General features: G+C 38.6%; 1 protein-coding gene across 1 annotated transcript; it reads right to left on the bottom strand.

The window, feature by feature from the left end:
• Positions 1–3,491: 3,491 nt before the first annotated feature.
• Positions 3,492–15,267, bottom strand: purg (purine-rich element binding protein G). The gene has a single exon (XM_067574399.1). The coding sequence runs from the start codon at positions 14,954–14,956 to the stop codon at positions 13,928–13,930; it is 1,029 nt and encodes a 342-aa protein (XP_067430500.1). The 5' UTR covers positions 14,957–15,267; the 3' UTR covers positions 3,492–13,927.
• Between the last annotated feature and the right edge of the window lie 7,820 nt (positions 15,268–23,087).

The raw sequence follows: 23,087 nt of genomic DNA, 5'->3' as shown, positions 1-23,087 counted from the left end.
GTATGCCAACTACTTAATTTACCAAGGCAATATGGCCAGTTTGTTTATTTGAGGGGCAATTTAGATTCATGTTGTGTTTTTTTTTCTTTCAAGATTTAAATATAGTATGTTCAAATATATCCCTCCAGCTCAAAATAATAAAAAAAATAATTGTCTAACAATTTCTTTGTTGAATGAATTAATTTCTTAAAAGCTAACAAAACGCTAAAAACTACTGACAAAAATCTAATTGGAGCAACTTAATTTTTAAATGCTTATCAACTTAAAAACTTGTGTTTATAATTATGGTAGTTAAATGGACTGTACTTGTATAGTGCCTTTCTAGTCGTCCGACCACTCAAAGCGCTTTTACACTACAAATCACATTCACCCATTCACACACTGATGGCACAGCTATCAGGAGCAATTTGGGGTTAAGTAACTTGCCCAAGCACACATCAGCATATGGACTGGAGGAGCCGTGAATCAAACCGCCAGTCTTCCAATTAGTGGACGACCCGCTCTACCTCCTGAGCCACAGCCGCCCCGTAGTTAAGTACATAACACTTAAAAATCTCTCCAAATAATGTATAAAATGTACTTGGAACAACTTAATTTTATGAGTAACCAACTTAAAAACTTGTGTTTATAATTATGGTAATTAATTTCACAACACTTATTTTTTCCTATTAATTTCCTATTAAATAAGAATAATAATAACTGATTTTAGAGGAAAAGCTAATTCCCCCAACTTAATGTAGTTCATTGGTTGAACATAATTTCATTAGAAGTTGTCATAACTCAAAAAGATTGATGCAGTGTTGCGTTCATTTTTTTGTTGAGCCAAAACATTTGTTTTTAGAGTGTATATGTATGCACATATTGTGTCTGTTCTCTGTATGGGTTAAACAATCAGTCTGGTGTTCCTATGTTTTTCATATTGTCAACAAATCTCATAAAAAGACCAAAATCATCAATGTGTTTGTCTCTCTCTCAGTACTCTTGCTTTTAAAAAGTAATTTCAATAATTTCCTAGAACAGCTGGTCACTGAAGTTTTAAACAAACATTAGTCAAACAGGAGGAAATAGTGCATTTGTTGGGGACTACATTCAGCGATGCATGAATCCACATGTGGTGCTCTGGTGGCTGGTTCTGGCAGCAGAATAGTGTGTGTGGGATTGACTCAAAAGAAACTTCAGTGTGTGTGTTCATGGTAATGAAAGAACATGTGTGGCTCACTAACGTGTTTTTAATAGTTTCTGGACAACAACAGAGGTCTGAAGCACAGAGGAATAAGATATATCAGGGTTTGGATACATACGCAATACTTGGTGGTAGATCAGTTCATTGTTTGGATCCAATTCCTTGTTGACAAGGAAACAAGACTAGGTCAAAACCTAGTAAATGGCTGGACTGACTGTATGGTCAATGTGTGAAATTGTGGCCAGTTTGTTACAAGGATAGTCAGTGGTAGTGTCTATAATGTGAATTCCTGGACATTAAATGTTGACATGTTTAAGCTATGTTTGAGTCAACAAAAAAAAGGTTATAAAGCCAGTTGCAAGAATAGTACTTTCCACTCAAATCTTGGGATGTTTGATTTGAAAAATAACTAATTTTACTTCTAATTATAACTATTCTAATTATTATTAAGTCCCCCTGTTCCTTCATCTGTTTCAGTCAGCGGATGTCTCATTTTCACTGTGCTGAGTATTTTGACAGTAATTGTTATTTGGGGTGCTTTAACGCCCTCATGCCTCTATCCACCTTTTTCTGCCTCTTTCCCGGTTAAGGAGGCTGCGGTGGAAATTGTATATGAAAGTTTTGACAGCAATTTAGTTGCAAATTCAGGAGGCTTATATCCACCCGGTTACTGCAGTTGCAGTCAAATCTAAACTGATATAAAAGCTACATGAGTCACATGCTTTACCTGCAAGACTCGTGTTTTAATGCTGTTGTTCATCATTTGTGCCAAAACGTCAGAGAAATAAAAAGCTTGCATCCTGGTATTAGTTCAGTTATAAAATCCATACACACCACACAGGGGCGTCACTAGGCCTATTTCAGGGGGGCTTTAGCAAAACAAACAGAACGAGCAAAAGAGAGAGAAATAATGTTATTGACAGCTTTTTACATACTATGCTTTTATATGCCTCTTAGGTATTTCAAAACAATCATATCAGTAGGCATAGATTGTTGTTTATAATCAGTCAATGTCAGTGCCGAAGGTCGGTCAGGTGAGAAGATTTTGCCAGTTAATCTAGTTGATCACTCATTAAGCCTTGAGTCAATCTGAGTTTAATAAAATAACATGTTACTGAAAACAGGTGAGGAGAGGGAGAGGAGGAGGATGGAGGAGACTGACAGGGCTGAAGGAGCAGGTCTGATGGAGGTTAATGATCAAGAAGAAAGCAAGTGGGAGTTGTTTAAGCTTTCAGTTAAAATTAATACTGAATTTTATGACATAGGCCTATTTCTCATACCAGGCATAAACTAGCCTAAATGATTTTATGACATTTTTAGTTTTAGAGGTTCACACATCAAACATCAGTCTGTGTATCAGTAACATACTTAGGACCTGCAACATATCTAAGAGAGAGGAGATAGCATTTCTTGACTTCAATACCTTTTCTTGATCTGTGCCTGCTGTAAGTGGATGGAAAGCATTTAAGTCATATTAGATCTGTGTCTAATACAAACTATAAAGAGACAGATCTATTGTGTTGATTTTACACCTATTGCTACTCTAAAAATTCATGACAAACAGACATTTTGGGGCCGATAAAAAAAATCCTCCCCCCAGCTCCCTCTGGTAAAGGCTTAGCCCCCCTAACCATAAATCTCTAGTGACGCCCCTGGCACCACGGAGCGTCCCTCCTGCCGGCTGCTGACAGTGCTGCCAGCCGGAGAGTCGATCACACTGGAGGAGAGGAGGAGATGCAGAGACGCTGGTACGCGTCTGTTTAAACATGAGTTTAACTGACTTCACTGCATTTAACACTGGAGCTGAGAGCGTCACAGCTCGGAGCAGAAACACAGTCACTCTGCATCGCTGCTGTCCTCTGCTTCCATCATCTGACGCCGATTCATTTTGAAAGAGCAACGGCTGATGAGGAAACTTCAACACGGCCGGTAAACGAATGGTGAATCTTCATTCACTCAAGCAGTCAGTCACTCAGGCGTTCTGTCACTCACTCACGGTCAACCGCGGTTATAGGGCTGGCCATAACTAACTTGCAGATGTATCTTTTTCATTATTGTCTGGCACAAACATTTTCTATTGGTGTTTTTTCTGTCCTCCTCTTTCCTTCCTCACAAATTTTCTTAATAATTTGACAAAGTTATGTAAAACAAATGGTAATATGATCATCACACAATTGAAAAGGCCTAACTGGCTATCATATCTTATGATTTCATGATCAAGTAGAAGCTTTCTTTAATATTCTGCATCACATTTTACACCTCAGCAGGTGCACACTGACTGGAGTTTTAAAAAAAACAAACAATTGCATTGATAATACTGTAAAACATTTAATGAACAACATAAAAAGAAAGATGGTCAATACAACCAACGACACACACATTTTCTTTTTCCAAATTCTTTTCCAGCAACAATCAGCACAAAGTTTTCCAAACTCAAATGACTTTGACCTTTCAAAGGCTATATTGATGTTTGCTGTCCTATAATTCTGCTACATGAAACATTATTTAAACACATAAACATCTGAAGAATTAGGAGTATAAAATGATGTCATTAGATTGTCTATAGATCTTTTAGACCTTTATCACAAAGGCAGTGTAACTGTAAATAGACATGAAATTCCACTATTATTATTATTATTGTTTCTTTTGGTAAAAATAGACACTGTTGCATGACTGACTGCTTTTAAAGTTTGGGATACTGTTGGTTTACGTTGTCTTTATGATTATGGACTATGTCTATATTTGATCATCCTTGCTCAGGGCCACAAACAGGTTCAGCATGATCCTGGTTCTGGTTTGTCTGAGCACTGTGGAGGCTGGTAATGATGATATTTACAGTTACACTTCACTGTTTGTGATCAGGTAGGATATCTGCCACCTACCCTGCATTCCATTTCCATGTCTTCAGTTGGAAATTCCCAGCTGAAAGATTGTTATTACAACCTTCTATACTGTATGTTCCAGTGATGTAGCTCAGAAAAACCAGGGAACATGGACAACATGGAAACTTTCTTTGTTCAAGTTAAAATGCTACTTCCCAACAAACTAATTGTGTGTTAAGAGGGATAATCAACAGGGTGACAGAAACACTGTGTGCTCAAATTTGCACAGAATGCTGACATGTTGTCAGATTCCTGTATCATAAACCAGAGTTGGAATTCCAACTTGAAGGGCTGTTGCATTTTAACAAATAGAAAGTTGGAATTTCCAAATATCTGACATCTTTGGGCAGCAGCACTAGTTGAGAACAGCAGTAGGACATCAATTTTCTCTTATTTTCCTACTTTTGATAGTTCCTTGGCATGCATTCAGCTGGGGTCCGTAGAAGCACCTTTATATAATGTAACATAGCACCATTTTTTCATATAGTTTTCCTATTATACTTGGACCCAACCATTGGCATGCATACACTCTAAAAATGTTGTTTTCTTGATTACCATTTCTAAATGTAGTATCATTTCAAACATTACAAGGCAGGTAATGAATATTCATACAGTACTTTACATGTAGAAGATGAACTAATACAGTACACATTAAAGAAAGTGCTAGAGTACAAAACTTCCTTGTTTTTTAGTCTTACTCTACAGGACTATAGGACACACCAATGTATTACATTACGTTTACCTAAATATACACCTTTTCACATTTTCATTTTTCAATTCAGTTCATTTTCAAATGATTACCAAACATGTACATCTCTACATTTCTCACTCCAAAACTCTGATAGTGAACAGAAGGCAAAACAAAACAGCAAACCAGAATGTCTTCTTCAGTAGGCATACATTCACATCACTCTACCTGCACAACCACAAATATACACGTACACTTTGTCAAGGTGAGTCCCACCTCTTTGAATACTCACTGTTGTTAAATGATCATTATCATCCTGGATGTGACTATGCCATCCAAATTTAGAGCAACTATCCAATGAGAACTAGTTTTGTGTTGGCTTCAACCAGTGGACTTTATCATTCCTATCTGCTAAAACAAAGCACATGCATGAAATTAAGCAAAGATAGAGTCAAATTGTAAAGGTGCTTTAAGGCGTCACGGTTGGAAACATTAGATCTTTGTTAACAGTCCAGATCTCCTTTCATCAAATTGTTCATCAAAGTCCATCCTGTAGCCTTCCTCCTGTAACGCTCTGCTGACTGTCCACTCTTATTGAAAGTTTGACACCAAATATCATACAGTTTCTCTTAAAGACTTAAAGCACCATACCAGCAGTTTGTGTGTATTGTATTTAAAGTAACAACTCAGCCCAAGATCTGTCTTTTAAGTATCACACACTCAGCTACTGTTTGTACTTTCCTCAAAGACTAGGAAGAGCAGCTGTGTTCAGAATATGGTGAGTATTGTGCTATCATTCTCCTGTGATGATTGTGATTATGACATTTAGCCACGTGTCCTGGCAAAAATATGGCTGTTAAGAAACTACAGAACTTACACATGGACAGCGAAATAGTTGAGGGGGAGCATTGATTCTTGAAAACAAAAAATAAAAATCATAACTGTCATAAGCACATCATCACTCACTAGCTTTTGCCACAGCTGCATCTTATGAGATTGTTTTGACCATGAGATGCAGTTGAAAGGCCATCTCAATTTCATGTCATGGAAGCTCCAGAAAAAGTTGAGAAAAGCAGATGAGTTGAATACACTGGTAGGAAGTTTAACTGGACATTTTGATACTTCTGACAAAATAATGTTAAATTTAAGTTTATGTTAATTGATGTTTTCCTGCCACCATTAGAATCCAATGTAGCTGAAGTGAAGTTGACCACAGCTGCTGTTCTGTCAGTGAAGAATCTACAGTCACCTTTTAAGTCTACACATGGTGTGTAGACTTAAATTATTTCTGTATAATTTACCTAGAAAGTTTCCTGAAAAGAACTATGTAATTTGTTACTAATTATTGGGAAAATGGAGAAAGTAATTATCTGGATTATCTTAACCACTTCATTTGGGAAAGTATGAGTGTGTACATCTGAAATGCCACAAATAACCCCTCATTGCACAGAAAAACTGTGCACACAACTACGGTAAGCACAGCATGTCAGAGTTGAAGCAGGAGGTGGGTCTGTTAATTGAGATGGATGGGATGCTCCAGTTGTCCAGGCATCGGTTTGTAAAAGTGACTTACAAAAACCTGTGTTAATAAAATTGGTGCAACACAGCACGTCCCAGTGGTTATCTTCTCTTTAGTCTTCAGCAGTCTGTAAAATATTAGACCAAATTCTTTCTGATTCAGTCTGTGCAGCTGATTGCAAACAGCTTTGTTTTGTTTGTTTGTTCCTGATTTTGTTTTCTATATGACTGCAGGCTGGAAGATGAAGATACTGACTGTTGCCACTAAACAGGGAGTAACTGGTGAACACACGTACCATGAGATCACATTCTATGACGCTCAGACATCAGAGATTTATATTTGGTCGTCTGGTTGCTGTTGCTGAACACAATCTTTTGAATGCAAGAAGTTACCAAATTGACTTGATTTTTAGTCATACCATCTATGTTAGGTTATTGTTCGTTATTATTCAGGATCTGATTGAGCTTGGCAGTTGAACTATGCTGTCAAAACAGCAGAGCTGGAAATCTGATGACATGCTTTAGAAACAGCTCAGCAGTAATATAAAGTATACATGATTTGTTGGTCATCAGTATGCCTCTTTAAGAGAAACCAAAAGCTAAATATGAATATATAAAATACCAAATACTAATATGTGTGTGTGTGTGTGTGTGTGTGTGTGTGTGTGTGTGTGTGTATAGATAGATAGATAGATAGATAGATAGATAGATAGATAGATAGATAGATAGATAGATAGATAGATAGATTGATTGATTAATTGATTGATTTTGGAAGAAGAAAAGCAAAGGGGCATTTGTTTTTTAGGTAAAGTGCTTGTTCTTTTAAATCATGATCATTAAATGTACCCTCAGCTTTCTTTAGAATCTTTTTGGCTTGACAGTATAATATTATTTCCCAACAATAAAGAATATTTTATGAGGGCTCCACCAATGAGATCCAGTTCATCGTTTTGATTCTACAGAAAAGACAGGGGCATACAGGAGCATACATGTTGTAGAGCTGAGATCATTTTCATCTCATCCTAAAGTCATTGATCCTGGTCTCATGATGCTGTGAAATGAGCACAAAGCCATGACATCAAATATCCTTCCATACCACAAACTAGTTCCAAAGGGAACAGTCTGTTTTACAGAAGCACATTTCATTCACCAAAGAAAAAACTGGAGACAGTTTATAATTATGACTTCAGTGTCTCTAAATATGACTTAGATATGACTTAAATTTACAATTACAAGAGAAGCTATTTCAAAATGATGAGATCCTTATCTGTAATAACAAGAATTACAAGTTATAGATTTCTTGAAATTATGAGGTAGGCTATTGAAAGCTCTCTTTTTCAGGTGCACTAAGCAGGGGCAGGATGAGAAAAAGTATATTATCTTACAATATAGGTGGGTGTGATAGAGGCTGTCATAAACATGACACACTGACAGTTTGAATCATGTGGAAAGTTTTCCTCAAAGGAAACTTATTGTTGCCTAGGATGTAAACAGTTTCTAATATGAATACAGCAGCTCAGATTTACTGCCCAGAGCAGATGATGACTCTTAAAGTTGAGCTCATTTCTCTGGACATGTTGAAGATCCGTCACCATGTTTTCTGATCCTGAGGGAGTTACTTTTATTTGACCTATGGTTTTTGTGGGGCTGTGTGAGCTGTTTTTAATGTATCAGTACAACACTGATTTACACTGCAGTAGAAACTAAAGAATATTAATTAAAATGACAGGTCTGTGGCACAGAGGTTTCAGTGATGCACTAAATGTAACTGAGAAAACCAAGTCAGACATATGAGACAAGTCCATCCAGCACTGCAGCAGCTCATAACTGCTGCACAGCTATCCAATATAGAGAAGTAATATAATAACATATAGATGTTGTTGGATCAAAAATAGCTCATCTTTAATGTTTAATGAAAAATGTAGTAATACAATTCTTAACACAGTAAGAACAAACCTCAAACATCAGTTTTGTTTCCCAGTATTTACAAAAATACTTAGGACTATTTCTCCTGTCCTTTTAAATGCTTAGTTGTTACTCCCTTGTTCCCCATATTTTTTCTTCCACTACATTTACGTACCAGTAGGAACCAGTAAGTATTTTATTAGTACCTGATTCATACAACCAAATGACACTGTAAAGTCCAAGCTTACTGTAGTTACCAATACACCAAACTTTTTATTTTGTGTGTGTGATCATGTTAACTGGTTAAAAAACATTAGTTAAACATGAATAAAAGGGTTTCTGTAATTTCAGAGAGGTTTATATGGGTGTGACTTCACCAAATAGAGTAATATTTAGCAAAATATTGCAGAACACAAGTGCTCTGTGCTGTCTACCTGCTCTGAGCAGGCGGGTAGCAGACAATGTGAGATGCACTCATTCTTGGCACCAAGGTTGCAGAGTGCCACTGGCATCGCCACACCTCAGCCTAGTTTACTAAGAATGGGACAGGATCAGACGGACTCTGCATTTCACAAACGTACCATTTTGTAGTATGGTCTGTTAAGCTTGTAAAACTGTGAATTTTGAATTTGAACAGGTGATTCCACATTGAATATGATCTTTCTTTGGAGCAGTTGTTTGTTTTACCGCCTTAGTTTGTTCTCTTGCCAAACAATAAAGTTCATCATGTCCACAGGATGAAATCTGCACTTCAGGTTTTGTGCTCATTCCACAAAATTCAGTGTGAGACGTCACAGTATATCTGAAAATGATTCATTAATACAACTTTTGCATTAATATACACAAGATGAAGCCCAGACTGTCACCTCAATGACGGGGAGGGGGGGGGGGGGGGGGGGGGTCAAGAACTGACAGACCATGATGGGAGTTGTGTTCAACTGCAGCTAATCAGACTCTAATAAGCAGGGATCTATGATTGTCACTTTAAACCAAAGGCATGGATAGAAGTGGTCCCTTTACGTCAACTGATTACAAAGCAGCAGAACAAAAGTGCAGCTTTTTTTAAAGTGCTTTTTGGGATGATGTTTGGAATTCTAAAGACAGATGACCATTACACCATTTAAAGAATTCACATTCCATTTCTAGGAGAGCAAAAAATATGTCTTCATCTTAATATATTGGCTGAGGAAAGATTTAATCTGAGAAAAGTTGCCTCTTAAGCCAAATTCACTGGGCATCGATGCTGAATCAATCAATCAGTGTAGAGAATTGACTACAGTATACAGTATATATTCTAATTCCATGTTATTTTTAAAATAAATTGTGCTTTGAATTATACTTTCTACACTGCTTTATATAACTTTTGCCATTTGTATGAAAATAAAACAACTCACTGAATATAGTTCACTCCCTACACCAGACAGTGCAACAAACGCACCAAACCCAACTAATCCTGTGCTTTTCATATACCTAAAGGCATCACAAGAACTGACTCTCACCAGTAACAAATCTTTTAACACTTGATTTTTCTAAACAGAACTGATTTTTTTTTTCCTCCTTCACCAAGACCAGTCGTTTCATTACATCTCAACTCCACTAAACTGAGGGTTTACAGGAGTCAGCTGAGAACAAGACAGTACACGGCAGAGTTACACTGAGACGCAGAGCCCGACTCAGACACTGCTTGCTGTGGTTTGAAATGTCCGTGTTTGAGTTGCTTCTGCTCAGACATGGAGCAGACATACAGTACAGTACTAGTCGAACGTTTGGACACACCTTCTCAATCCAGTGAATGGAAACGTGACTATAGGTGGACTGAAGATTATGATTGGATCCTCCTTTGCACACAGGTTTTGTTTCCATCTGTATTATTTGAAAATAGGGCCACAAATTTTAAGCTTAATTTTTTCAGTTTTACACTGCCTTTAAATAATTTGTTGCTTTAACTTTAGTTTTAATACAAAAAAGAAGAATTAATTGGTAACTTAGTGCTGCATCAGTATTATCTCATAATACTGTAAGCACAAGGTGTCATAGTGTGCCAGAAAAAAAATAATGTAACATGAAGAATGCAGCAGGATTTATCTTCTCTATCAGGACACCTCAGAGTGAATTATGATGTAACCAAATGATAAAAACTTATTTAAATCTTTTTATCACTGAAAGTTTATTTGTAATCGATTCAGGCCATGGTGATGTTACTTTTACCAAAAAGTGTGTACCAAGTGTCATTTGATGCATCAGTATTGTTGCTATGACTATCTGCAGCTTAAAACACCTTGCACATTGAAACTTTTGACTGGAAGTGCATTTAAATGATCTCAATATAGACTTTCAATGGACACCAGCCAACCTATCAGAAACAAGTGTTTCTCATGGCCACAAACCATTGTCTATAAGAAATATATAAGATGTCTTTACAAATATATGAAATACATGTACTGTACAGATTCAGTGTTTGGAAGGCCACGTGACAGAATCTGCCCTTGACTGGGAATTTTGCTGCTAGTATCTGGCAAAATTATACATTTTGAACAGTGTCTTTTTAAAAAAATGCATCAGGCACCAAAACATTGTAGACTGCAATATTATTTCAGACATGTCTCCACTTTAGCATGTCTGTAGATTGGCCACAGTTTACCTCACTGCCACATGGAGGGACATCTGCTGGGCAATCTGACATCCTACATAATAATTAAAAAAACAGCACAACTCAGTATTACATCCGCCCATCAGCTGCTGTCTCACTGAATGATTCTTTAGCAAATCATTGATTACAGCTCTGACATTTAATAATGATGGCTGAGATATCACTGCTGATAATGATGGACACTATAAATACCCACAGCCGTGCATAATGGTTGCACATAATGACAGATTCTCTGGCATCGATGCAGTCTGTGAAAGTGCTACTTCTTTCCTGTTTGTTCTACTGACAGATCTAAAGACAGTAAAGCATAATAACTGACTAATCACTGTTGTAGGGTGCTTAAGTCAGTGCTTAAGTTTGAATCGGGCCCTTTGTCATTAGTGACGACTCTTTTTTCATGCCGGTCAAATACAGGATACACAGAGCTCAATGTACAGCAAACTGCCATTCAAACTCTAATGGAAAAGTAGCACTTCATGGATTTTTAGGGACTCGTAGCCAAAAAGAACACACAAATAAGACAGACACTTTAAGACAACGTCATCACTTCCTTATCAGTAGATAGTAGGGATAAGTAAAATACACGGTTCTGCAGAAATGAGCACACTGTTGCAAGAAGGTTTGAAGCCCTGTTTGAGCAGGATGTTGAGCCCTTTCTATGCTTCCACTCATTTATCCAGCCATCATACAAATGAGCACTGACATCAAGGTAACAATTCCTGTCTCTGCCTTCACTTATCTGTTTATGTCTTGTTGTAGATCTGAGTTGCCCTACAGGCTAACAACTTCATATGACAAACAGATCATGTGTGACCACATTTCCATAGCACCACTATCGTTAATTTTAAAAGAAATTCAAAATCAAATAAATAATTTTTCCTACACATTATGCCATTTTTGGAGATACTGGTGACATACTTATGACATGAGGAAATAACTCATCTTGATTTTCTCATTTCAAATATTATCAGTGTGTAAAGGTCTGAGTCTAAAAGGGACATGTAGTAAAGTAATATAAAATATAATTCTCAATATTTCAAGTATCCACAAGTTTTCTTTAAAGGCATCACTATGTTCACTTTCTAAGTGCTTCTAAGTCTGTAAGCCCAGTTGTTGGTCTGATTTTAACTTTGATTTACATATTACAACTGGTTGGACAAAATTAAGAAACAAAACAAAATAAATGCAATGTCGTAAAATAAAACCTACATCAGTGGTTTCCCACCTGGGGCCGGACCCCGTTAAGGGGTCGCAAGATAAATCACAAGATGATTAACATGATAGGAAAGTAGAGAAAATATATTTCTGTAACACATTTTTCAGACTTTGCTCTAATTTTAGTTTTTTACGGAAAATTAATCAGAGAAGTAAATTCCTCTTTGGCAAACTGTTCACAACTCGTAGATATGTGCAACTGTGATGAGGGGATGCAAATAAACATTATTTTGTGGTCACAAGCCAAAAAGTTTGGGTACCATGGGTCTCTTTCACAGTTATGTGATTTTTTTTTTCCAAGTGATAAAGAATGGGGAGCAAATGGAAATATAGAGCTGTGTTCCTCCAAGTTTCAGTACAGAGCCAGTTTAGGTCTGCCCCTGGTTTAACACCTTGTCTGTGATGGAAGTATTTCAGCTGCATGTTTCAACTGTCTGGAATTCATCTGAAAAAAACAGACACACTTCCATTTTTAACAGTCTAGCTGTCCATACTGGTATAACTGACCCAGAGCATCTTTTTACGTTTCAGATCTATCGTATTTTCTGTCATGATAGTATATAGCACTGTGAGCACTGCCTACACAGCAATGCAGGCACTGAGGGAGGACTGAGGATGCTGTTGCATGGCCAGTGTAGATCATCTCCTCTGTGCTCAGCAGAACTCAGCAAATAAAGCATGTTAAATCTGAGCTGGTAGACTATAATTGTCATATAGTATAAACAATGTGACTATAGCACGTATACACGTCCTTACAAATAATGAGATCTATGTATGTCTTCAGACCACAGTCACTGTCTGTTTTCTATTTAACTGGGTATTTGGATGGTGAGAAGACATCCTCTCAATATTTTATTCATACAGTGATCTGTTCTAGTGGGAAAAGCCACAAGTCAATTCTTTTTAAAGTGTTATGTAGTTGAGGTTTCAAAGCAGGTAACAAATCAAATATCAGTATTTGAGTGTGACTCAGCTCAATGAAACACGAAGTACCAGTGTTGGATAGAATGATAAAGGTAATGTATTGCACTAGCTAGTGAATCTTCTGATTCGTTTTCTCTCATTTGCAAACTTTGTTAACTGATCTAAGTTGGTTTGGCTTTCACACTGACAATAGCACTATGGCAGAACAACACAGCCAGAATGTGTTGAACTTACAGTAAATTTCTATTTGGGGCCAAATGGCCACCGGGGACCCCACCAAACAGCAAATTCCACATGTGAGGTCCACAGTTCATTTTTAGTTCCAACTTGATTATAAATGTACTAATTAAAATCTTATATTTTTTTCTGTTTGTACAAATTCTTAATTTCCCTGTTTCATAAAAACTATACTACACATATTAAGTTAATTCATCCTATATATGTAGGTTTAATTTTTACTTAGCTATGATTGACAGTTTTTCTGCACCTTTGTACATTGTAAAACTGTTAACCAATATATTTGTGGGAAAGCATTAAAGTGGCTTCCTGGCTTACACCACATTCATAATATCACCTTTCTATATCATTTATTACCATTTTACAGTGCACGCTTAAATTTAAAAGGGGAGGGGGAGGGGGGATTTTAAAATTCTGCTCAGGGCCCCACATAGGCTTGGGCTGGCCTGGCATTAAATCGCAATGAGAAATGAAATGATTGGGAAGTGAATGGATGTATGCATTAGGCTATGAATGAATGACTTCTTGGCAGGTTAAATTTTGTGTTTACCAGCCCTTGACAGATGAGCCAAAAAGTGAATGAGGGACACTGCATCTAGTGTAGTATTGTAGGGACACATACAGTACATCATGTATTTAGGGGTTACTGTCAGGTCTGGAAATTTTCGTCACTAACAGAATCCCTAGAATACATGCAAAAGCACAGGCGCAGCCTACTGCCTAGGTCAGTCCTCCTGCTCCTCACTGTCCTGCCGCGCGTCTGTCCTCTTCTCTTTGTGACAGGAGAAAATCCGTCGCATCTCCTCTTCGTACCTGATGAAATTCTCTCCAAATCTAGCCCAGGCTTTTAGGGGAACTGTGATGGTGTTTCTGTACGGCTGTCGCACTTCACTAATTTTTAAAAAGACACCATATCGGTTAGAACCGACGTCAAAGTAAAACCTCTTGTTGTCCACCCGAAAGGACGCAGCCTCTGGAAGCTCGGGGTTGTCGTCGTGGTTTCTGGATCCGGCTCGGCCGCGGTCGTCGCTGTCTTCGTCGCCGTAGTCTTCAATCAGCTGTGACAGCGCGTCTCTGAACTCGATGAGCCCCTGAGCAGGCAGCACTATGGTCTGCTCGATGCCCTGTCCGTAGTAGCCCATTGTGCCGTGTCCTTTGCTGACAGTCTGCCGAATGCGGAGGAACCTACCTCTCTGGTTCTCCTTCAGGTCCAGAAAGTACTTTCTGTTATCCCTCTCGATGAATTCGCTCTTGAGAACGCGGTGTGCATGGTCATCGGACACCGCAGAGCCGGTGGGAGACAGCACCGTGTGGTGCTCTTGCGCTCTCCTGCGGAAATCGTGCGCGCGGCCCTGGCCATTGTTGCTGTGCTCCTCGAGCTGCGGAGGCGCCAGGCCCCCCCGCAGCCCGATCCGGGCGTAATAATCTATGAAGTCTCCTAAGCAGTAGCGTAGAGCGGGAGCCATCGACATGGACAGCGTCAGTTTGCTCTTCCTGATGTTATCATGTCGGCCTCTTCCTATCCATACCTCGGCTATTTTGAGGAAGCGTCCGCGAACACTTTGCTTCACATCCAGATAGAAGCGTTTCTTCTGGATGTCGACGCGTTTGGAGGCTAACTCCTGGATGTCATTGCCCTGCTGCTGTGATCCGGTCTGGACATACTGCTGAGGATATGTGGGTCTTGATAAAGAATCTGATGCAATCTTACCCTTGCCTCTTTCCATCCCTCTGCAACATCCATCAGCCATCATGATTTATATTCCACCATTAGCCAGCACAGGACAAAGCGATTCCCCCATCCCAGTGGGCGATTAGTAGAAGAATTAAGCAAGCTTATTCATACGACTGGCTGGAGCTTCAAACAAGTTAGCGAGATGCCACGAATGACCTGAAAATGGCAGCTAGTTTGGAGTCATCAGCTGATCGAGTTTCTGTGTCCCAAATAAAGGTCAAGCAAGACTATTTAGCCATTTCCACTGCAAACTTCCATGCCATTTCCATCACCTATTTGCCTTACAGCTACCCTTTTTCACCGAGGGAGCCAAGGAAGCAGCCAACCTGAAATGGGAGGAGGCGTCCAATACTACATGAACCCGATGAACCAACCCCCCCCCCCCCCCCTCTCCCCCGTCCTGAGAATACCTCAGTTAAAGAGACACGATTTACTGTAGAGGCTGTGTCTCTCTCACATAGGATACTCTCTATTCAGCTGCAGCGAGCTCATCTGCGCCTATTATACATGGAATATATGTTTAGGAGGAAATAATGCCCCCAAACATCAAAACATACAGTACTCCAGTTACTAAATTATTTCCATTCTTGGAAATCTAATTCATTCAGGAGGGATACAGATCCTGACAAATACATGGTCAAAATTTTGACAGCGTCTCATGACCTGGAAAAAAAACCCTCATACAGTAAGTCAGAACTTATACTGTCATTATAATGACTTGAAATATAATAGCTTAATGATGACAGAGGGTCGCAGGCACTGATGAGTTTCTTGTCTTCTGTTAATGAATTGACTTCTAGTCATCATAAGTTAACATTAATTATATTAATATATTATAAGTCTAACTTACATGTAGGTTTATCTTCTGTACCAAAATATGATACTTTTGCAGTCATGAAGACTCACTGCAATGATACTAATGTCCTGTAGAGGGGTCTTGTGTCAAAGTTTACATGGTGCTTATTTGTGTAAACAGGTGGACAATAGGGGCCCAGAGCTCATTTTTGCCCTGGAATCCCTGGGGAGTCTATCTAGCTATGCTCAGGGGCCCTCAGGCCCTCTAAGATCAACAATAATAGTAGGATACAGTCACTGGTATATTATGTAGGCTACATCCTAGTAATACATAGTGATTAGACAATATGTTCCACCATTAGGGTGGGAAAAATCAATCAAGAGGCCTTCAGCAAATCAACTCTCTTTAACAAACAGTGACAGGAACTACAGCCAATCAAATCACTTCAAACAAAGTGAGAAGAACCATTGTGCGATCTAAATTTTACATTACAATTTTTGGCTGGACCGGCCATGGACCAGCCCTTTAATCCTGAATGTCTGTCACTGACTGACTGAGTAATGAAGTTACACCATAGGTTGGCCAGCCCAGTGTTGGAAAGTATACCTGGCTGCAGTCTGCAGAACGGGGCAGCGTTCAATATCAAACGTTTTTTTTTACAGCCCACCGTGATTTGATTGGTTTAAGTGAGTGGGCTTAAATATCGATTTCATTAGTTTGGACTTGAGTTTGGGCTTGGTTAAACAACACAGTCAGTTCATCTATCTATTAAAGGAAGGATCTCTGTATGTATATATGTGTGTCCTTTGCATATCTCTTGAACCATTAATCCGATTGACTCCACACTTGGCAGGTGTATGGCTGGGGAGCAAAGGGAGTGCAGTGTCAAATTTGGTGCAATTTGGACACATGATACATTTAATATTAATAAACTCTGAATAAACCAGCGATCAGCGAGCCGCTCCGCTCTGTGTGGGGGGCAGGGCGGAGCTTCACGGCTCTGCTGACTGACTCTAGCATGTCAGGGAGAGACCAGAGTTGTGGCGTGACACGAGTTAGAGAAAAGTGCTCTAAAAAGAGAGGACAGTGAAAATGGAGCTTTTAATCAAGAATTGACACTCTTACCCTGTGTCCAGACAGAAAGCGTAGCATTAGCAGCATGTTTAGCAGATCAGCAGCAGCAGCAAGTGAACCGTTGTGTGCATGGAGTCGCTACTCGTTTCCATAGTGTTCCAGTCATTTTTACTGCTTTCTTTTCATCCAAAGGGGAGCATGGCTGCAACATAGACCCTTGTTACAAGACTATCATCAATGGTGGAATGTAACTAAAGTGCATTTACTTAAGTACTGTACTTAAGTACAAATTCAAGGTTCTTTTCCTTACTCAGTATTTCCATTTTATGCAGCTTTATACTTCTACTCAACTACATTCAGAGGGAAATATTGTACTTTTTTACTTCACTACATTTGTCTGACAGCTATAGTTACAAGTTACTTTCCAGATTACAATTTTTTTATACCCTTCCTTCCCAGTGAAAACTATGTATCTCCAAATTTGGTGATTTTGAATGTTTTTGATAAACTGAAGGATTAAGTGTTCCTTCATGGGTTGAGAAAATTCTCCTCCTTCTTAAACTAAATAAACTTTTTTTAAAAAAAAAAAAAAAACAACCTTGGATTAGCTGGAAAATGCATTGTCACAAAGCTGAAAATAGGTTGCTTTTCTGAGCTCATGAAAAGTTTACTTTTTAGAGATACGTAGTTCTCACAGGACAGTGACACTACAAACATGTGATGACCTTATAGAATGATGTATTGCTGTAGATTAAACTACCCAACAGTATATAAAGTAGATAGAATTAACACAACCTTAAACATCTACAGCAGTAAAATGCAACATAAATGTAATGCAGCAGTAACATTAAAAACATCATATATAATAGTAAAACACTGACAGGGACAATTGTTCTGCAGAATGAGCACTTTTATTTTTCATGCTTTAAGTAAGTTTTGCTGATAGCACTTACATACTTTTACTTAACTAAGTTTTTAAATGCAGGACTTTTACTTGTAGTGGAGTATTTTCACAGTGTGGTATTGCTACTTAAGTAAAGGATCTGAATACTTCTTACACCGACTATCAATGTGTTGCAGGGTTGATGTCAATGTGTAAGCCTGTTATTAATGTAAGCCCAATGCCAATGTAGTGTTTAGTTCAACCACATGACCACTATTTAAAGAGTTTCACATATTACAGTGTATTTGAGTTTGGGTGCAGAGACAGGAACTTTATCTGGCACCTGGTATGTCTGCCATGAGTAAAACTAGACCTACAATTACGTAGCACGTCCATACAAATCCCTTGTACACTTTGTACAGGTTTGTCTCAGCGTCCCCACTTTGAAGGAGGAGAGTGAGAGGGATTTTAATAGGGCATTTTTTTTGTTCTCAAAAAATAAAAGTAAAAAAGACAATTGCATATCAGGTCTGCACAAACACCCCTACTACTATTAATTTATATAGCACTTTTCAAGAGACCCAAAAGACACTTTACATTATAAACATAATATACTGTGAATATAAAGTACAACACTACATAAAAGCAACAAAAGTGGTGAAATTACAGAGGAGGAGAAAAACCCATAGAGAGAGAGAGGGTGGCATAGGTGGGGGAAGGTAGAGGGAGAGGGCAATGTTTTTAGTCTTGACTTGAAGAGATGGGCGGATGGGTATGTCAGTGTGAGCAAGCAGTTCTTGACCATCTTGTTCACTCCGAGGTTGCGGGCAAGTGATGAAGGAGAGAAAATAGTGTTATCAATGGTTAGAGATGGTACCATGTTTGTATAGATTGATGGCGCCCTTGAGCTATTTTGCCACACCCATGCCCAAGACCCATATCCAATATCAATGTATGCCACTTCTGATGCATGTGAAAAGTTTTGTGAGTTTTGGATCACCCATAGCACCTCAATGATAAAAGTAATTAGGGGCCGCTAAAGAGCTGAAATGCCACACCTAAGCCCAATTTTGATACCAATTGAAGCATTTATTAGTTCGAACATATAGGCAAAGTTTGGTTAGTATGTTTTTGTAAAATGAAAATTGATGCATGAAATCAAAAATGGCTGGCTAATAATAATAATAATAATAATCTTTACAAAAACAATAGTTTCCATGGACTTTCAGTGCCAGGGACCATTGGGCCCCTGGCACTTTCGTGCTTGGGCCCTAATTAAAGCTGCAAGTAGCTATGATTGGATCCTCGCACCTTTGTGCATGGCGGGGTGTGCTGCAGTCAAAGTGTTTTTATTGCAGAGGAACATGATGCAGCAATACATTTACCAGAGGGTAACAGACACTGATATACATTCTCCTGAATGTTGGACATTGCATTTAGGAGATAAGTATTATTTCCAGTGTCCACTATATGGTGATAAAAAACACACACTAAATGTACATTATGTTGCTGCATATGAAATGTTGACCACACAATTTCATGTAAATCAAAGGAAGTTTATAACATAAGGCTTACTTCATGTTGCTACTAGGCTGCGCTACACAAGTGGGTCATTAATGCAGCAATTCATTAAGTCGACGTTGTCTGACATGCATATACATTGTCATGAATATTAGAGGTTGCATGACGGAGTTAAATATCAATTCCTGTGTCCACTATGTGACACTAGAGAGCACCCACTAATTATACATCATGTTGCTGTATATCATGTGTAGACCACACCATGTAAATTCCATGTAAATAGGATGATGTTTGCCAGTTACAACAACTTCCTGTTTCATGGCAAAACATGAAATTTACCAGCATGTCACATCAAGGGGGTTCTGTGAAAAGTCACGATTTTGATGACTTTTATTTTCAAAGGTCTTAAGATGACACTGATCAAACTTGAAATCAGGTGGGTCAAATCTTAAAATACAACCTCTGCAAATGGCAAAAACTGCGAAAATTGCGAAGTAAATTTAAAATGGCTGACTGTTGGACTTAGGGTATGGCTCCAAGAGGTTTTTTTGAGTGACTGGACACAATACATGTGCCTACCAAATTTCGTTCATCTATGTCAAATTCAAAGGTAGGGACTTTGACTTTGAAATTTTCTAGGGGGCGCTATAGAGCCAATTTGTGATGTTCAAGCCCAAGATACATATAATTCAATGTCAATTCAATGTCAGTGTTCACAACTTCTAATGTATGTGCAAGTTTTGTGGGTTTTTGAGAACTCCTAGCATCTCAAAAATGCTAAAACTAATTGGGGGGTGCTATAGAGCCAACATGCCATGCCTGAGCCCATTTGCAATATGAAACTGAAACACTAGTTCAAACACACTTGCAAAGTTTAGTGAGTTGTTGCATTCGAAGGGCCTCAAAGATGTGTCCGTAAAATGAAAAAAAAATTCAAAAAAGAAATTCTGAGTAGAATGACGTGAGCAATGTTCCCACCACATTTCATGAACATCAAAGCAACTTTGCTCCAAAATGGTCTCAGACTTCCTGTTGTCAGTAGGTGGCGCTATGACTATGACTCATTATTGATATGTGGATTTGTTCAGGCCTGAATTCTTATCAAGCATGAGAAATTTGGGGCAGATTGGACAATGTAAAGCTGAGGTACAACAACTTCCTCTTTGATGCCACAAACATGTTTTGGGCAAAATTCACCAGCATGCCATGTCAAGGGCATTCTGCGAAATATAAAAAGCTTCACAATTTCACATCGCAAAGGTCTTTAGATGTAACTTACCAAATATGAAGTCACTTGGGTTAAATCTCTAGGAGGAGTTTGTTAAAATACAACACCTGTCAATGGCTTCACTTTACAAAAAAAATGCAAAGTAGATTCAAAATGGCTGACTTCCTGTTGTACTTAGGCTATGGCTCCAAGAGGCTTTTTTTGAAATCTGGGGATGCTACATCTGCCTACCAAATATTGTACATATATGTGAAATTTAAAGGTGTTGGATTTGACTTTGAAATTTTCTCGGGGGTGCCCTTGAGCCGTTTTACCACACTTAAGCCCAAGACCCATATCAGATATCAAGTCACACCGCTTCTGTTCCTTTTTTGAGCACCCCTAGCACCTCAAAAATGCTAAAAGTAATTAGGAGGTACCATAAAGCCAACGTTCCACGCCCAAGCCCAATTGCAATATCAAGTTGAAATACTGACTATTTCGGACATTGGTACAAAGATTCATGAGTTTTTTCGCATCCTAAATTCCTCAAATGTGTTCGTAAAATGAAAATTGATGCACAAAATCCAAAATGGTTGACTTCCTGTTGGGTGGAAAAATTTGAAAAAATATATATTATGTCGATAATGATGAGCACGATGAACCCACCGAATTTCATGCACATCAAAGAAACTGTTCCAAAATGGTCCTGTGTTTGAGGGAGCTATGGAGCCTGCTAGCCACATAAACATTACAGAACAGAATTTTCACCAGTTCTGACGTGTGTGCCAATTTTTGTGAGTTTTTGAGCATCCTAAGCCCCTCAAAAATGTAATGGCATACTATAATAATAATAATAATAATAATAATAATCCCTTCAAAACCAATAGGTTCCTTGCACTTTCAGTGCCAGGGGCCCAACGGTCCCTGGCTAGTGTTCCAAGATCTGCCTCCAACTTAACTTTTCCATATTGTAATTCTGCTTCCTTTTGAGCCTGTTCCATTTTTAATTGTGCCTCCTTCTCAGCAAATGCAGCACGCGCTTTTGCCACTTCAGCCTTGGCGTGAGCTCTTGCTGCAGCACTGGCGGATGAGGATGTTGTTACTCCACATATTGGACAATGATACGCTGTCATAGCTTTTTCACTGTACTGTCTTTGCTGAGGTGTTGTAACTTCAACTAGACAGCCAGCCAAACTCCATACAAACAGCACAGGAGTCAGGATGTAGCATTCTAGCTCTGTCTTTTTATTCCAGACCCAATGTGTATGTAGTTGTGTATCAGGAAAACAGGACCGCTGTGGATGTGTAATGTGGGTTCAATCGTTTGAATTTGTGAATGGTGCATCGCTTGCTGCCGCAAGGAATTGTGGGACGAAATTATCTCCTTTCCTTTCCTAAAGGATGATCAAGTGTAACCTATGCTAAAGGAGATTAGAAAGGAAGCATTAGAGCACCTTTCCTTAACAGTTAGAGAATTCGACCAGGTCTTATCATGGCTGCCACTTAGATACTTCTGGGTCATTTCACTCAGTTAGGAACCTTCCTAAGCAAAAAAGACTATAAGACTGCAGCCCACTGCTCACTAAACTTTCTACTTCTAGTCTGCACAGGAAGTGATGCAATCTGACTATACAGTAGAAGGCACTAACCTACATGAAACACACAAAAAAATATTTAGAAAACATAGAAATTGCCTGAAAGTCAAAACTCTGAGTTTAGTAGCAGAAAATAAGTCATCTAGGTCTTTATGTCCTTAAGGCATGCTTGGAGTTCAGTGATTGGTGTCATCTGGCTTCATTGATAAATATAATTGGGTATCATCTGCATTAAACTGAAAATTTATGGAGTGTTTCCTAATAATGTTACCTGAAGGAAGCATATATAAGATTAATATTATTGGTCCAAGCACAGAACCTTGTGGAACTCCATGTCTAAAACCCTGCCTACTTGCTGCCGTACGTGCAACAAAATCTGGCAGTAAGGGAGACAGTACGAACAATTTATAATATAATATAATAATATTTATAATTTTACAACTGTTGAACAAGCAGAACATAAACTTAAATATGATGTCTTTGACTTCCAGCAGTCAACTTCCCTCTCATCCACAGCCGCTATTTCACACATCTGGCACTGGATAAACATAGCAGCCCAGCTAAGCTGCATTGTTTGACCAGGCCTGAAAGCTCCATTGTGAAGCTGGCGCTAAGGGGAGAGAGGTCTTCTTGCTATTTCTCATAAAATTAAAGCTATTTTATTTCTGATGAAAAGCTTAAAAACACTGAATTACAACCGCAGCATACTTTCTGCATCATGTCCTGCCTTCTGCACCCCTTGCCCAAACCAAACGGAGTATTTCCAGTAGGTGAGAATGTGTCTAAAATGGACAATCTCCTGCTGTGTGCTACATGTGTGAAAGGGCAACCCCAGAAAATTTCTGGACCTGATTCCTCAGACATTGTCCTGAGTTCATATATGAAAACTGCTTAACTTTTGCATGCATGGAAGATTCATCGTTAACATGTACAAACTAAAATTGATCTGTTAAATAGAACTTAAACCAGCTTACTGCAGTTTCTTTAATGCCAATTAAATGTCTCTGTCATAAGATGTGATGATCAATGGTGTCAAATGCAGCACTAAGATCTAACAAGACAAGTACAGAG

This window comes from Thunnus thynnus, chromosome 19 (assembly GCF_963924715.1).
Source record: "Thunnus thynnus chromosome 19, fThuThy2.1, whole genome shotgun sequence".
NCBI classification, from domain to species: Eukaryota; Metazoa; Chordata; class Actinopteri; order Scombriformes; family Scombridae; genus Thunnus; species Thunnus thynnus.
This window is presented reverse-complemented; position numbering and strand designations above follow the sequence as displayed.

Bases quoted from the DNA above. Each gene is read 5' to 3' on its own strand.
- purg (XM_067574399.1), bottom strand. From the start codon at position 14,956: ATGATGGCTGATGGATGTTGCAGAGGGATGGAAAGAGGCAAGGGTAAG.